A 17,374-nucleotide genomic window follows, 5' to 3' on the forward strand; every position below is an offset into this window, starting at 1 on the left:
ATGGCGTAAAGCCATGACTTCCGGTGTATCAAATATGCAAAACTGTTATAACTAACATAGGCCGTTTATATTACTAGATAAAATATTCGAACTCCAAAACTAATTCCAATAAGAAGTTTTATTGCTGATTTATAATCTTCAGTTATAATTTGAGCCATGCCATGGGAAAACCAACATAGTGGGTTTGCGACCAGCATGGATCCAGACTAGCCTGCGCATCCGCGCAGTCTGGTCAGCATCCATGGTGTTCGCTATTAGTTTCTCTAATTCCATTAGGTTTGAAAGCGAACATGCATGGATCCTGACCAGACATACCAGCATCCGCGCAGTCTGGTCAGGATCCATGCTGTTCGCTATTAGTTTCTCTAATTCCATTAGGTTTGAAAGCGAACATGCATGGATCCTGACGCGGATGCGCAGGCTGGTCTGGATCCATGCTGGTCGCAAAGCCACTGTGTTGGTTTTCTCATGGCACGGCTCATATATACAATAAAGGAAAACAATTCTCAAAGGAAATCCAAGCCACACTGAAAACTAGGTGATATATGGGCAGCTTCATTTACATTTTGATTTCACAAAGTAATGCATATCTAACTACAATAAAATCATTTCAACAAAATACTAGTACAATTTCTTCATTCACATGAATGCGTTGTATAATAAACAAGTTCAATAAGCATAAATTATTGCCGTAACTGTTTATGAATTTCGAGCAAATATTGATATTATCCAAGTACCACACCAATCTGCAGTAATATTGTGAATACATTTTTGTTTCACGAGTCGCCTATGAATGTTTTTTCCTTGTTTCCGGCTTTGAGATGCACCTGTTTGGTGTTTAAACCTTTTAACCCCAATGCCGACGAGTCTTTTTTAGAAATATAATTCTGTACCTATGTTCTGAATTTTGACACCTCAACACGGTAAAATTATTAAAAGTAGGCTACCAGTAAGTGATCTTAAAATATACATTTTTACTGGTATTAAAAGAACACATTTATGCTGCAATTTACTAGAAGAAGACCAATACAGCAGATGGTCCACAGTAACGGCCACAATAAGTATTAGATGTAGACCTCAAAAATGTGCTTTTATATCAGTTTTTGTGGACTTTTTTTTATGTTTCATTTCCTTACATAGTACTTATTCCATACCAAAAAGTTTATGTTGGAATTAGTTCAACCCCAAAAGTTAGAATTACCAGTTTTACCTGAAATAGTTCTGTTATTCACATAATAATAAATATAACAACTAAATCTACCATTTTATAAATATGTTTTCAATACTGATCGGGAATTTAATGTTCAGCATGCATAAGAATTTACTGTAGCTAATATCCGCAGTAACTATTCATGGATGAACTATATCCAGGAATGACGTTAGGTCCTATTTTAATTTTCTATGACAATTATATACCGGAGAGACAGCACGGCCATTAGAAGGCTTTGACGAAACGAAACGACAAAGCCAACTTGCGAAATTCAATGACGCTGACAGGAAAATTAATTCATGACAAGGATATTTTGCCCTTGACTATCAGCACAAAGTTTTTCGAATTAAGATATTTTTCAGTCATCGATCTTACAGAATATGGAATCAGTTTAAGACTATTACGGACTGGTATAGTTGTCGGATACCCTTGTTTCAGACGCATTTTCATATCAACTCTTTTCAAATAATTTTTTTTGTCTTATAATTAATAAAAGACCTGTACTTTGTTTCCAGGATAGAAAATGTAAAATGTGAGAACATTTATGCAGGAAGTTTGGGTAAATGTCTTGTAAATTCAGGTTAATCTGCCATTCCTAACGTGTAGTTCCACTGTAAGTGTCTCGAATGGAATCTATGATGGAATCTATGATATCTATTTCTCTTGACATTCCTTAGCATTTCAAATATTACACTCACACAACCTGCCACTATGAATGAGTTATCTAGGGTATACCCTGTACATAAAACAGCAACTACGATTACCTAACAACTCTCCAAATATATTATGAACTGATACTAGTGATTGTCTGCGTCTTGAAGATGTTTTTAACCTTTACCCTGCTACATTTCTATAAAGAACTTGTCCCTCTTTCAAATTGGACCGTGCCTTTAACTTATAAAAGGGGTGCTTAAAAAATAGTGACTGAATGGCGAACAATGCAGATCATGATCAGACTGCACGGATGTACAGGCTGAGCATGATCTACACTGGTCGCAAAGGCAAAATCAGCCGTGCCCAGCTTTTGTTCTATATTCCTGGTCACCTCGTAACTATCTCTCGAGTTTTAACCAACATTTGGTAGAATAAAGCATTTTTGTTCGCAAACACAACTTTATACAGTCATTAAAAAGTTCTGTTTTACCTTAATTTACCTACCTTCCCGCCTTTATATCTAAACTTATGAATGTGTCCAGGTCTGCAGAAGCTGAATGGGATTGCCTCATATCCTGCAGTGTTCCTTCGGATAACGGAAATGATCTGCGGAATAAATCAAATTCTAAAATCATATAATATATATTGGGCCGTTTCATGAGAAGCGACATAACATAATCTTTGCGTAGTAAATAATAAAAATACTGGAAAATCACCATTTTTCTTATGTTCATGCATATTTTACAAACAGATTCTATTGTTATTGTCAAGGTAACCGATTTTCCAAAGCACCCATACACCATGAGAATATTGGGGTGTGTGGATTAAAGGCCCGTGATGTAACCAAAAATACAGGGTTAAGCCATTTTTCAGTAAAACCATTGTTAAGCTTGTAATACGCATAATTTGTCATATAAATGACATGAAAACTACACTCAATTCCCGACGACGCCACACCACTAACATGACGTTCTGAATTTTCAGATTTGAAAGGTAAAAGAATGATCTTCAAGAGGATTTTGATTTTTGTCACTAATAAAGGTTTTGACATTTTAACGGCATAAATGTATTATAAATAAATCATATGAAGCCACAAGTGAACAAAATTGAACTATTTGGTCTGTCTTAAAACCTGGTTGATGGTTTAACAGGTACAATACTTTTATCAAATACTAATGGTTCCTCCTCGCAGTTTCTTTACATCAGTATTAGAATATGGACTTAATCAAAATGCAATATTTCTAATGCGTTGCAATAGGCCGGTTGCATTTGTCATTTTCAGAAAAAAAAAAGAAAAAAGGCACATACACATGCGGGAAATTTCATATTTTGTAAATTATTTGAATTCCATGCAAGTTTTAAGGATCGCGACGATAATTTTTCAAAATTTGACAATATAAACAACCCAGGTTTATATGATTCCTTTTTTCCGGAAGCCTTTCATTAAATTTAGAAGGATATTTCACATACAAGGCAGTCATCAAATACTAGCAAAATCTATACATGTGTTTATTGTACATATCTAAAAAAAATCACGTCTGGTACAAATTTTGAGACATTATCTTTTCAACAGCATCGGTATTACCTATCCCAAAGGCATTTTATTTTGTCCAGGTAGGTGTTGATTGCAATTTTAACATAGATATAATCATGTTTTACTTTAATGTAAGCCGTATCGTAGTCTATATCAGAGCGTGTGTTTTACACTTTACTGACCACCGCTTTGTCCCCCAGGCTCAGTATGGATGTCGAAAAATAATCGGAGGTCTCTTTATATCCATTTACATCGTTGACTAGACGGTCGGCTTACTATAAACAAAATAATAATAAAAAAAAGAAATTATGGATGTTTTCAAAGTTTTCATCTTTGTCGGATTCTTAAAATGTGCACTTTCGTTAAAGGTATCGTTCGATTTATTTTTATAATAGTTTTAATTTTTCTTTAAGTAAACATAATTTCTTTTGGAGTAGAAGTTTTAGGCAAAAAACTTAACTGAACAAGTGCAGGTAGATCTTGCGCAGGTGAAGAGCTGACTTGATTTTACCATGTAAAATACAAGAGACACTTATCATAAGGTCGTATGGAAAACAACTCAATTTCCGGAGGCCCACATTGTAATGTTTCCGGTCAAGGGCCTTTCCTAACATTTAAACTTTTGATGCAACCTACTAAGGATGAAAGATCTATCCAAGAACTACTGTAAAACTGCAGGAAATGTACATGTTGACCATCACATTTTGGCACTTTTTTCTCTTTGAACTCGGTTTCCCCTAGTCCGGCAGTAATTCTTTTTATTTTTTATGAAAATGCTCTACTCGTAAAACACAAAAAATGGATCATTCCATATTATTTTAGCCAGTAATCATAGATTATAGTTAGTTTATTTTATCAAACACATCCAACATATTTTACGACAACAGGAGATCACTTTACACGGTAATATGCACCGCGGAATACCATATGCTTTTGGCATGAAGGGGGCAATTAGCCGGATATGCCTCCGTGGTCCACTCGAATGTAGTCCATATCAATATATAGTGCAATTTTCCCGCATAGTAAAAGCCATTTTCATGCCAGATATATAAGCTTTATTGATGCTTGATTGTAAAAAGGAATGTCCGCAGATGATTTTAAGCTACGTTATATGCTTCAAAAGTTGATTGGTAGGTATTTCCTGATGTCTGCCTACGCAATATTAGCGTTTTCATCACGTGTCTCAGCCACGTGACCATGGTTTCACTGCATTATGGTCAACCCCATATTTTGGGGTATATTTTGATTGCCTAAAGACAGACCTTAAGAAAAGTGTAGTCTCGCAGGAAGTGAAAGTCTAGAAATCTTGATAAAATATGTCACCTTGCCAGGGCCATTATCACTCAAAGGCACCGCTCTCCCATGTATTTACCTGTTTATTACATGTTTACCTATAATATAGTAAGAAATGTTTTTTGTGTCATTTTTATGGGCACTTGCATCTTCTGGCACAATAAATTTCAGCTTTTCAGTTTCTATATTATTTGTATAAGAGTCTATTTACTGTATAAAATCAAATACCTGGATAGTTGTACTTTCTTGCTTATTGCATAATTTAGGGATAAAAATACGTTATTTCATGAAGAATACACGATGTTACGCTCAAGATGATAAAATGAAACGGAAATATTCGCTGTTTTACCTCCATGAAACGCCATGACGTCATTTCTGTTTACGGACGTTAATTTCCCGCGCTAACGCCAGGGCCATTATCGATAATGGCCCCGGGGCTTATTATGATAATGTGATAATGCATGACACAATGCGATAATGGGAGAATTTTTAGCACAAATGTGTTACTATTTATAGGTACTCATGTAATAAAAGTTGTTAATTTTATATAGAAAATAGTAGCGGAGGCATTTAATACCTTCATACCTTTTTCAACCAATCAGCGATCTCATTAGTTAGTTCCTTGTGACGATAAGAGAATGTATAACTTGAAAATTCACTAGTTTCCGCTGAATTTTGCATGCATTAAATCTATTGTTGTTAATGTACAAGTGTTTAAGAGATGCTTTCTCTCCCTAAAACGCTGCTGACAGCATAACTATACATACCGAAGAGAGTTTATCACGAACAACATTTTTATTTAAATTTCCCGACTTTTATCAAATTAAAGATCTAGTCATAAGGTCAATATTAACTTTTATTCTCATCAACAGTAGGCGTTTCTCAAAATATTTGATATAAACTCCATTAAGTGAAAATATCAAACAAGAACAAGTTATAGCAGTATGGGAGAGTCGCCGAAATTATCCTGGACAGGTTCCACGTTTAACACTATCATGTGAACGTTTCAAATTACGTAAACGTAACCTACATTGACGTGTTACAACTTACAACCAGTTTACTCTTTTATAAGCTGGCCAATTTGTTTATCTTTAAAGGTGTTAGGACTTTAACCGCTTATATATATCCGAAAAAAACTTTCCCGAATATGAGCTTCCATGGCGGTAATCACGCTTACTTTTGCATAGACAAATTATCACCTTTATACCATTATTTATCATAATTTTAGTATACATATTTCATAAATTTTTGCTTTACAAAACTCTTCTTGGACCAAATTTTCCAATAGATGGTGCATTTTTAAAGTCATAGTCTGTACACTTTTTGAATAGTTTACCGGTCAATAGGCGAAACTGTTACCGAGATACGAAGGACCGATGCCAAAGAGACAATTGACTGGCAAACCATTCAATAAGTACTTTATTACATGAAATCGGAAACTAATTTTTAGTTTGTTTTATTTTTTTACATTTTTACTTAATAGCCCAGCATAACATGTGTTGAATATAGATTGGTTCTATAGCACAAATTTTGCTCCGACAATTTATACAAGGAGGCTATAATGTGTACCATGTGTATATTATATTTTAGGTTTACGAATGGAAGACTGATTGGGGCTCTGACCTGACCACCCGAGAGTTCGCACAGGTCCATAAGCGCGACAGAATCATTACCCACTATGCCACTGATGAAGGAGCACTGGCGAAAAGTTCCCCAGCTGTAACACTGTATGATCTCGACTTTAGAAATAACGACTTTGACAAGGTACGGACTGTATATGACATTTTTAAAAAAGATCCAGAATAAATATCTACTGTAATCTGTAACATGTTCCAAATTATATACCATTGCTTAGCCTACTATTTCAATATACATTGTATTATTATAAACGTACACTTGCAGAAATTTTATATATTTCTTGCAGTATATATTAGATACAGAACAGACTCGTCGTGCTATTAGTTTGCTTGATTTCACTCTATGCATCAAAATGAATCTTGTTATAAATTCAATCTGCATGAATTTTTCTGCACGGTCCTATCATCTTTTCGAAGTTCTATGCTTATTTTTATAGTTCGTTGTTTGACGCATTTGTATGTCGAGAAATTGTATGAAAAAGTTCAGGAATGTGACGGAATATTGCACACAAGCGACATCATACCGATATATTAGGCATATTAATCAAATTTGATTAATCTTTTTCCTCATTTGTCTAGGGAATACTGGCAATCAGACCACTCCTGTCAGCCGGGAACCAGGTGTGCTTTATCGCACATCCGGACAAGTTTTGGCATGGAACCGTAAATGCTGTCACTAAACGACACGGGGTATGGATTTTATATCTTGGCCTTCATTTACATGTTGATAATAACTTTAGTCTGTCAAAATATCTTTAAAGCAATTGTGCTATTTATCAAGGCATGACAGAAACAAGCCATCATACCAACTGAGATCAGCCAGAAACGTTCCTCAAAGATGCTTTCAGATACCCATTATTTAATTGTATGTTGCACTTTTCTTTTACAGAAGTAATAACCCCGTTTTCGTGTATTAACGTCTACAGAAGCCGCGGTGATAACCTCGTTTTCGTGTATTAACGTCTACAGAAGCCGCGGTGATAACCCCGTTTTCGTGTATTAACGTCTACAGAAGCCGCGGTGATCGTTTTCGTGTATTAACGTCTACAGAAGCCGCGGTGATAACCTCGTTTTCGTGTATTAACGTCTACAGAAGCCGCGGTGATAACCTCGTTTTCGTGTATCAACGTCTACAGAAGCCGCGGTGATAACCCCGTTTTCGTGTATTAACGCGCGGTGATAACCCCGTTTTCGTGTATTAACGTCTACAGAAGCCGTGGGATTGTTTGTGACCGAGACCGAAGGTCGATGTTACAGATATATACCAAGGGCTTTTGCAGACGTTGATATACAGAACAACGTGTATTGTCGCTAATCTTGCATAAAAATACATTACAATACATTACACGACGACTTAATGTGATTTTTTCATATCGAGGACTTAACGCAAAACTTGTATCTTGTTCTTAATTTATATACAGTAGTACAGTAGTTTTGCACTAAGCCAAACTAAGCTCACGATATGTGATTATTTTAAGATTCCGGTGCAATTTTAATTACCATTATGTTGGAAACGGTAAACATGTTTTATATTTCCATAACCAGGGGACATGAATCAAGAACATTACCAAACACAGAGAATGAAAATTTTTAAACGATTTTTTTTATCTCTCGTTATGAAAACATGGACCGATAATTGTTTATATAACTTCAAAATTTTGTAACCAGGAGCACAAATTCAAGAATGAGAACTTTACATTCGAATTATTTTGTGTACGGACACATTTGGTGTACGAATGAGTACGAATGTAGTGTCAAGTTTTTAAGCAGTTTATATAGATTTTTCGAGAAATTAGAAACATACCGACTCATACTTACCAAAATCATAAAAACAGACGATCGCAGAAGTTACACGCGATTCATAAACATTCATGGTTATCTACTAAAGAACTGAAACGAAGCTAAAAGGGGAGTTAACAAGGGAAGAAATGAGTATACGAACATTGTTGGTTGCAGCATTTGGCGTTGGTAACTGATACAACAAACTGTTAAATCGTTTACATTGCATCTCTTTGCGACAGAAAGAGGTTATTAAGGAAGCACATACCAGATGTAAATCTGCGGAAAAAAATACATGTACGTCTCTGTGAAAGCATTTAAAAAATAAAAACCATGTATTAACAGCACGTGAATTGCCTTGTTTACACACGACTTTTTCTCCCGTTAATACATGGGCGGATCAAGTGAAAAATGTTGTTTTATGCAAGAACGATGTTTTATTTTTTTTTCTTTTTTCAGATGACAGTTTCAGCGCCGGTGACTTCTTCTAACTACTATAAACTGAAGAAATTGCTTCCATCGGATCTTGATCCATTATCTATACAGAGTATCGCTGACTTCTGTAATGTAGACTCTGACCATATATTTTACATGGAAACTATAAGTTTTAATTCATGTAAGTTTTACTTATATATCACTTTGATTCTTTATTGATATTATATATCATGTATAGAAACATACAATGTTTATATAAAATCGTATAATTATTAGGAACCGCTATGCTTATAGATTAATGTGTTGTAAGACACATGCAATTAAACGGAAAAAGAAGCGCCACCTTCCCCCACCCCCGCTCCGCTTAGCTCAAAAGGGAGAGATGTACGGATGGCAGGGTCGTGAGTTCGATCCACCGGTGCATTTTCTCAGTGACAATTTGATAAAAGTGTCTGAAAATCAGTCGTCCTCTAACTTTGGTTCATACAGGAAGTTGGCAAGTACCTGCATATAGCAGGTTTGTACTGGTACAGAATCCAGGAACACTCGTTACTAGTTGTTTAACTGCCCGTCGTTACATAACTGAAATACTGTTGAAAAACTGCGTTACCCTTTATCTTGCTATTGTTTTTTCTTCTTCCAGATAAAGGGTACAGCAAGAAACTCAAGGTGAATGGAATATTCGGCCGCCTGTGCGTGGGTATTCCAAAGAGGTTCACCAGCACAGTATTTGGTAATTGATTTAAGCAAGGACGATGTTATTTAAACATCGATAAATTAATAACAGTAACAGTAATAACGACAATGTTATTTTAGCATCGACAAATTAATTACAGTAACAGTAATAAAGACGATGTTATTTTAGCATCGACAAATTAATTACAGTAACAGTAATAAAGACGATGTTATTTTAGCATCGACAAATAATAACAGTAACAGTTATAAAGACAATGTTATTTTAGCATCGACAAATTAATAACAGTAACAGTTATAAAGACGATGTTATTTTAGCATCGACAAATTAATAACGAAACAGTTATAAGAGATGTTATTTTAGCATCGACAAATTATACAGTAAAGTTATAAAGACGATGTTATTTTAGCATCGACAAATTAATAACGTAACAGTTTAAAAGACAATGTTATTTTAGCATCGACAAATTAATAACAGTAACAGTAATAAAGACGATGTTATTTTAGCATCGACAAATTAATTACAGTAACAGTAATAAAGACGATGTTATTTTAGCATCGACAAATAATAACAGTAACAGTTATAAAGACAATGTTATTTTAGCATCGACAAATAATAACAGTAACAGTAATAAAGACGATGTTATTTTAGCATCGACAAATAATAACAGTAACAGTTATAAAGACGATGTTATTTTAGCATCGACAAATTAATAACTGAAACAGTAATAAAGACGATGTTATTTAAGCATCGACAAATTAATAACAGTAACAGTAATAAAGGCGATGCTACTTAAGCATTCACAAATTAATAACAGAAACTGTAATAAAGAGGATGTTATATAAAGTTTGAAAAATATGCAATAAGAAAAACATGTAAACAGATATGATTTTTAGCTTCTTTTGTAACACATTTTGAAACTGTGAAGTGCCAATCTAACAATGTTCACGTTATATAGTTTACGACACATTGTATTCCTTTTATAACTACATGTAAAAATACATATTTTCTTTTTAACAGCACAATCAGACGGCATTAAATCGAATACAGTGAAATTTCAGGGCGTTATACACGTAGATAATGATACTCAAACATCGTTTTCATTTCATTTCAGTCTAATATGGACCGTCAGGGGAGGTAACTAGAGACATGTATTACGAGTAACACAGACTGCCGACTACAAACACTAATATAATTTTTATCTCTTGATTTTCAGGATCCAGCTTTTACTGAAGAAAGTTGCGCACAATTTTTTCATTATTCATTCATGAGTTTTATTGCAGGGAAAACGTATAACAATTCCTTTTTCTTTTCAGTGAGTTGGTTGATTTGAAATTGTTAGATATTTTTAGTGTACTGTACACCGCAGATAAATATCATAGCGCTTTGCTATTTTACCCCACAACTGGTCTTTGTTATCTTACACCACAGATATAAATTATTGTTCTTTGTTATTTTACACCACAGATATAAACCATTGTTCTTTGTTATTTTACCCTTACAGATATAATAAACCATTGCTCTTTACTGTTTTACCCTTACAGATATAATAAACCATTGCTCTTTACTGTTTTACCCTTACAGATATAAACCATTGCTCTTTGCTATTGCGCACCATATATATAAACAGTTGTTCTTTGCTATTTTAAACAACACATATAAGCCGTTGTTCTTTGCTATTGCACACCACAGATGTAAATTATTGTTCTTTGTTGTTTTACACCACATATATAAAGCATAAACATAGCTGTTTGTCAATAAATTTCCGTGTTTCAGTACTATACTTACGTTTGATTTTGTATTTTTAATAAGACGTGTTTCATGTTATATGTTTTGAAGTTTGTTTACAAATTAAAAGAATGAACATTGATAAGCTGTCTGTTCTATTAACCCTTAGGCTGCTTGTGACAAGTGATTCTGCCTTTGCGGCTAGTGCAGACCAAGATCAGGCTGCATATCTGTGCAGTCTGATCATGGCCTGCATTGTTCGCCATTCCGTCAGTATCTTTTTTGGTTAGCACCCCTTTCAACAGTAAATGGTTCAGTACACAATTTCTTTATAGAAATTAAGCAGGATAGGGATTAGTTCATTTACTTTAGCAATCGATCATATATCAAACATACCCCTTTCTTTAATATCTTTGAGAAATATGTGTCAAGTAGATTTTGTCTATCTCCGTCGGCTTTTTCAGAGTTGATTAGAGAGGTATAGATTACATACTTGTACATGTACTTATACGATTTATTCTATATTTAAATTCGCATCTGTAGAGCCAAGTAGAATCAAATTTCCACGTACAGGTTCTTTCCGCAAACATTTTTTAAACTACAATTTTGCCGTTTTTAATAGTGTACAATTACGTGTGTTGAGTCACGTACAATCTAGAATTTATTTAATATATGACCGTATTGAAATCTAAACCTTTCTATTTTCAACTATTAATATACAAATTAAATTTCATGTTCATAAAAAATTCGCGACATGACGCACACTTACATATACGCAGTTTACTTCTTTTATGTATATGCTTTATGGCCTCAAGAGGATCTTCTAAAGTGTGTAAGCCATTTTTCTAACAACGCGGCCTACATCTCTTTTCTTCTTTTTTCATCATTTTTTGAAAGCCTGTCCACACCAGCAATATCCCTTTTATCTCCGCTCCCTAACTTTAATACTAAGCACTTTTTCTCAAAATCGAGGCCAAACCTATAATGCTGAATGTATTACATCAGATGATATGCGATATTTCCGCTTGCCACTACGAGGGGCGTTCAATATGTAATGTTATTCTGTATGTAGTTCCGTAACCGCTGGTTATTTTTAGATGCGGTTTTTGGCACATTATAGAGTAATTTATTGGGAACACAATGCTATATAAATTATAAAAATCGGCAGGATCAAAGTAAAAATAAAATAATTTGAGTGAGGTGTACTCAGGTATACTGGAACTTAATTACAATTTAGGTTTGTCCAGGGCATCCAGAGTCTCAGAAAAATAGAATAACTTGTAAAATCACAAAATTCTATCATTTTTCTACGAGGTACAGCAATTTGTAATGCGTTTGCATTTGTTTTAAACTATTTATTGCATTTTTAATTTTACAACACGACCAAAAATATCTAAACTCGAGGTTGATTCCATCTGGAATGGGTGTTGAGAGCGATTAATCAAAGTTGTAAGAACTAGTTTCGCAATCGAGAATTAAGATACTAGTATTAACTTAAGATACAAGAATTTTTTAAATGATTATCGCGCCTGACAAAATTGCAGAGGCTTATTGTACTCAGCTTATCATTTTTCGAGAAAAAATATACACAGTCAATTTAATACTGTTATAAACTTTTTTATTTTAGTTTTCAAATGTTTTTGTGAAGATCATAATTTGTTTTATCTGTTTTATAGTTCTATTGTTGAATAGCAGAATCGTGAAATTGCATATTACAATATTAATATTTTGGACATAAAATTGTCCATGCAGTATACCTGAGTACACCTCATTCAAATGACTACTGTTTTACTTTGAATCTACCGATTTTTATAATTTATATACCATTGTGTTTCCAATAAATTGATCTATAATGTGCCGAAAACCGCATCTAAAAATAACAAACGGTTACGGAACTACATACGGAGTAACATTGCATATTGAACGCCCCTCGTAAATGTGTTTGCCAGTAACTGTTGTTGGGATGTTTCCATAGATCCTACCCGATAACTTCAGGCAGGATCAAACAATAAAATGAAATAAATTATATAACATTTTAATCTCCAAATACATGTATATTTGTTGCGAGTACATTTCCGGTTAACAAGAGGTAGTAAATGCACAGTGTAAAAATAATAAAATAATAAAACAAAAGAAAACCTAACAGAAAAAAGAACAACGAGCATGCTATGGCAACTTTTCAATTACGCAGCACATTCTGAACAAATCAGCAACCCGCCACTTGTTATTTTGCGAATATGATAAAAATAACCGCAAAGTACATTTTTTAACTTAACGTACGCTCAAACCAATATGTTGCTGGCATACAAAAATTCAAACAAAATCAAATTGTCCCTTGAAATCAATTTAATTTACTCAGCTGACCAATGCCACCATTGACCATTGCCACATTGGCCTGGGAACAATGCGACCATGTCGTTATTGTTCTTGATCAGTTCAGAGATATATGTGGGCACGTTTGCTATTTTGAATGGTAACAAATCATTATACATTTTTTTTTGCAAATATCTTAAAATAAAAGTCACTTACAACATTTTTGAAATCGGTCGTACAACTAGGTCAAAATGTTATTATACATGTCAAAATTAAAAAATATATATATATCAAATTACGCTGATATGATTATATTTATTTTATAGCATTCACTATACCATTTTCAAAAAGTCACAAAATTTCATGTAAAAGTTGTGTTTTTAGGAAACGAATAGGTACCATTTATAAGAAAACCAGTGTGTAAATTTTCATTTTTTACAAGAAATTGTTAGATTTCATCAGAATTTTTTTTTTGATAGGGAACGACAATTTAAGATTATTTTGTTGTTTTCTTTGTGTTTAAATCTGCTGTAATTTTTCCCCTCATAACGTTTTTCTGCTAGCTTATAAGTTCTAGATTTTTTCTGTATTTTTGTGATCTGTGTAATAAAAATTTACACACTGGTATTCTTATAAATGGTACTTACTTGTTTTCTAAAAATACAACTTTTACATGACATTTTGAGACTTTTTGAAAATGGGATAGTGAATGTTATAAAATGAATATAATTATATTAGCGTAATTTTTTTTTTTTTAATTTTGACATGTAATAACAACATTTTGACCGAATTGTACGACGGAATTCAAAAATGTTTTTTATGTGACTTTTAAGATATTTGCAAAATATATTATTATGTGTAACCATTCAAAATAACAAACGGGCCTTCATATATCTCTGAACTGATTAAGAACAAGAACGACATGGTCTCATTGTTCCCTGACCAATCTGGCAATCGACACATCTTATTATGCATAAATTATGTACACAAAGGTGATGCGAAAAAAAAAAAAAAAAAAAAAAAAAAAAAAAAAAAAACACATTATAACAAATATATATAGAAGAAGTACATTTCATCTCAAACACGCCAGTCTCGAAATCCCAGTTATCTCGGAAAAAAATCTAATAAACGAGTTTAAACTGCACTTGATTTGAATACACGGCGGTTGACGGTTATAATTTGTCAAAATGACTGAAAAAAAATTAAACATATAATCGTTGAACAATGTGACACATTCAGTTATTATATAATTTGAAATAAAGCACGTGGTGATACCAGAAGTCTAGCTTTAAAACTGACCCCCTCTTGCTGTAGTTTAGATGAAAGCTGTCTTAAAAACAATTTGTTACGTTAAAAAACTTATAATATTCAATAAATTGCAGGATTTCATCTGTACATAGAAAAGAAGTAAATTTAACTTCTTTGGATTTGGCGGGAAATAGATATGTAGCTCATGATTACTGTGTCCAACACTGAATAATGTTTCTGGTGTACTATATCTTAGCTTACCTAAAATTGCTTGAAAAAAAAACTCGCAAAAATTGAAAAATAACTGAGAAAAAATAGGAATAACACTTTGACATTTTACTAAGAGGGAAATGTTAAAATTACTGGCAACAAGTATAGTCTGTGTCCAGACCCTGTGTTTTGTTCACAGGAGATAACTCATGAGGCTAATCAAAGTTTGTATAATTATTTCCTTGTCTTCTCGAAACATAATCAGAGCCAAGACGTATAACAGAATAATTCTTTCTAAAAAAAGATTATCTAGTCGGTAGCCAGACTAGCTATAAGAATTAAGTGAGTATCTTTAGTGCGCACTGGCTAAACGCTTGTATATAATTATTAACTCTTCCATTTTTTCCCCTTCCACATAAAAATGGGTAAACTTTATAATTGTCGGTACTATTGTTTTACTAAAACATTTTGAAATTAAAATAAATGCGTAAACTTTGTCGTGACAAGCATTTTCATAACTTATCATGATCATAGATTAAACCTTTTTAATGATACTCAAATTCAACATTAAGACAAGTACTATAAATGAAATTGAGACAGTTATAACTTGAACGTTACCAAGACAACGGAGACTTGTGAATGCATTTTAAATGTCAAGATAGGCTAGCCACTAGACTGATAATAAAGATATTTTACATTTTTTATTTTTTTTCTTTAATTCTGCTCAGAGTCAAAAGACAGTCTATTCTAGAGAATTTCGCAGAGGATTGACGTTAAAATTATGATATTGGACATAGGATATAGACTGGCTCTAGTCAGTTCACGTCGTGAAATCATAAAAAAATGTAAAAAGGTATATTAAAGTCTAGAAAGATTAAACAGAAAACTAACGCAGTTTGTACATACATTTTGTCTTCACATTGTACTGAATATACATGAATAACCATGCAATTTTACACAGTCAAAAAGAAAATGAAGAAGAAAAGAAAAGAAACGTTTCCGATTGTATCAAAAAATTTATAAAGAAAAAGAACAACATAGAAATAAGAACTCAATGATAAATCAATGAAACCAAAGAAAAAAAAACTAAACAGAAATAATAAATTAACCGTAAACATCAACAGTAATGTGACCTTGAGGTGGCATTTTTGTTAAAATTTAACTTAGTCATGTAACTCATACCCGTTTTGTGAAGTGCGACGTTGTATTTCATGGTCCGGATATAAAATACGTCATATTTAAGTCTTCAAGGGTAGTAACAGGATCTTTTTTTTTTTTTTTTTTTTTTTAGATTTTTACGATATCTCAAAGAAGTATAAAATACATTTTTATAGACTTTTGGATATCTTTAATTGCCTCAGTGCCAATTTTGACAAAAAATGTATTACTCCATGTGTAAAATTCTGACCACTGAAAGATTTTGAAAACTTACCATTTCGGATTTTTTTTCTGCAAACTTTTAATCGAAAGGTGGCTGAAACTCAACAAATAAGGTCAAAATAATTGAAATTATCATTTTTTTATCTCCTCAATGGCTGAAATTTACAAAGGAAACAGTCATACCCTACAGAAATCGTTCTTTGACAATAAATCCAAAACTAATTAAGATATTTTGAAAATTAAAGAAAGTTCCTATCTATCTCCCTTGGAGTTCTTAAGAACGACGTAATACATACATGTATATATAAATAGTCTTACCATATATTTAAAAAGAAATCAAGGTGAAACCTGTTGGAAAGGTTGAATAAAATAGTAACAGTTAGCAATTAGATACGTCTAATTTGACATTAACCTAACGTAACGTTTTGAATAGACAGAATTTTCTGACATTTTACTCTTTCGTTAACCTCGACGAAGTAACTTAAATTTAGCCAGTATGGGATATGGTGTTCGTTTTAGAATTACTGCATTCTCTGTTTCTTTTTACTAACACAAAACTACGAAATATTCAAAAATACTGTATTTATCTAATCTCGTTTTAAAATCTTTTTTTTTAAATTTTGCTAACAGAATTCATCTTTATTTCATTCTTGCTGATCTGGCAAGAATTGGACACATTAATATATATCAACATTATTACATACTCATTTCTATTCCCCGTTAAGTTACGATGGTACCGGAAACGTCAATATTTTTCCATACACTGACGCCTGAATTTCATATCGGGTGCGTGACGTAATTCAATGTGTGTTGTTGCACTATGTTTTCTATTTAGTTCAGTATTGTCAATCCTATTCAGGCTATTGAACATATTTATGATATTTACATAATATTTATACGTGTAGATGCATATGTAATAAAAAGGTTATTATCTTTGCATCGGGAAATATGCGATCGTTCTTCAGCGGAAGAATATTGCGCTCCTAAAGTCGCGCAATATATCCACTGAAGAACTCGTGCATATTTCCCGATACAAAGCTAATAACCTATAATTATAATATGAAAATAGTTTCATTTCTGTTAGGGAAAATGCCTAAATTTGCCGAATCCTAAAGAAATGTGCAGACTCTAGTAGACATTATTCAAAAGAACATGCATAAAAATAATGATCTTACACGGTGCTCATGTAGCAGGTAAAACAACAATTTTGTTACAATTTTAGCTGAACAACCCCCCCCCCCACCCACCCCGAAAAATAT

General features: G+C 33.0%; 1 protein-coding gene across 1 annotated transcript; it reads left to right on the forward strand.

Moving 5' to 3' along the window:
• On the forward strand, positions 1-9,554 carry LOC128548179 (uncharacterized). The gene is made up of 6 exons (XM_053522611.1): positions 1-5; positions 1,726-1,780; positions 6,282-6,455; positions 6,908-7,018; positions 8,567-8,723; positions 9,186-9,554. The coding sequence occupies exons 1-6, from the start codon at positions 1-3 to the stop codon at positions 9,281-9,283; spliced, it is 600 nt and encodes a 199-aa protein (XP_053378586.1). The 3' UTR covers positions 9,284-9,554.
• Positions 9,555-17,374: the final 7,820 nt, after the last annotated feature.

Source organism: Mercenaria mercenaria, chromosome 14 (genome assembly GCF_021730395.1).
Source record: "Mercenaria mercenaria strain notata chromosome 14, MADL_Memer_1, whole genome shotgun sequence".
NCBI lineage: Eukaryota > Metazoa > Mollusca > Bivalvia > Venerida > Veneridae > Mercenaria > Mercenaria mercenaria.

What these genes read in the sequence shown, in the direction of transcription:
- LOC128548179 (XM_053522611.1), top strand. An exon ending in CTGTCACTAAACGACACGGG is followed by an intron (nt 7,019 to 8,566) that starts GTATGGATTTTA and finishes TTCTTTTTTCAG; the next exon opens with ATGACAGTTTCAGCGCCGGT. An exon ending in AACTATAAGTTTTAATTCAT is followed by an intron (nt 8,724 to 9,185) that starts GTAAGTTTTACT and finishes TTCTTCTTCCAG; the next exon opens with ATAAAGGGTACAGCAAGAAA.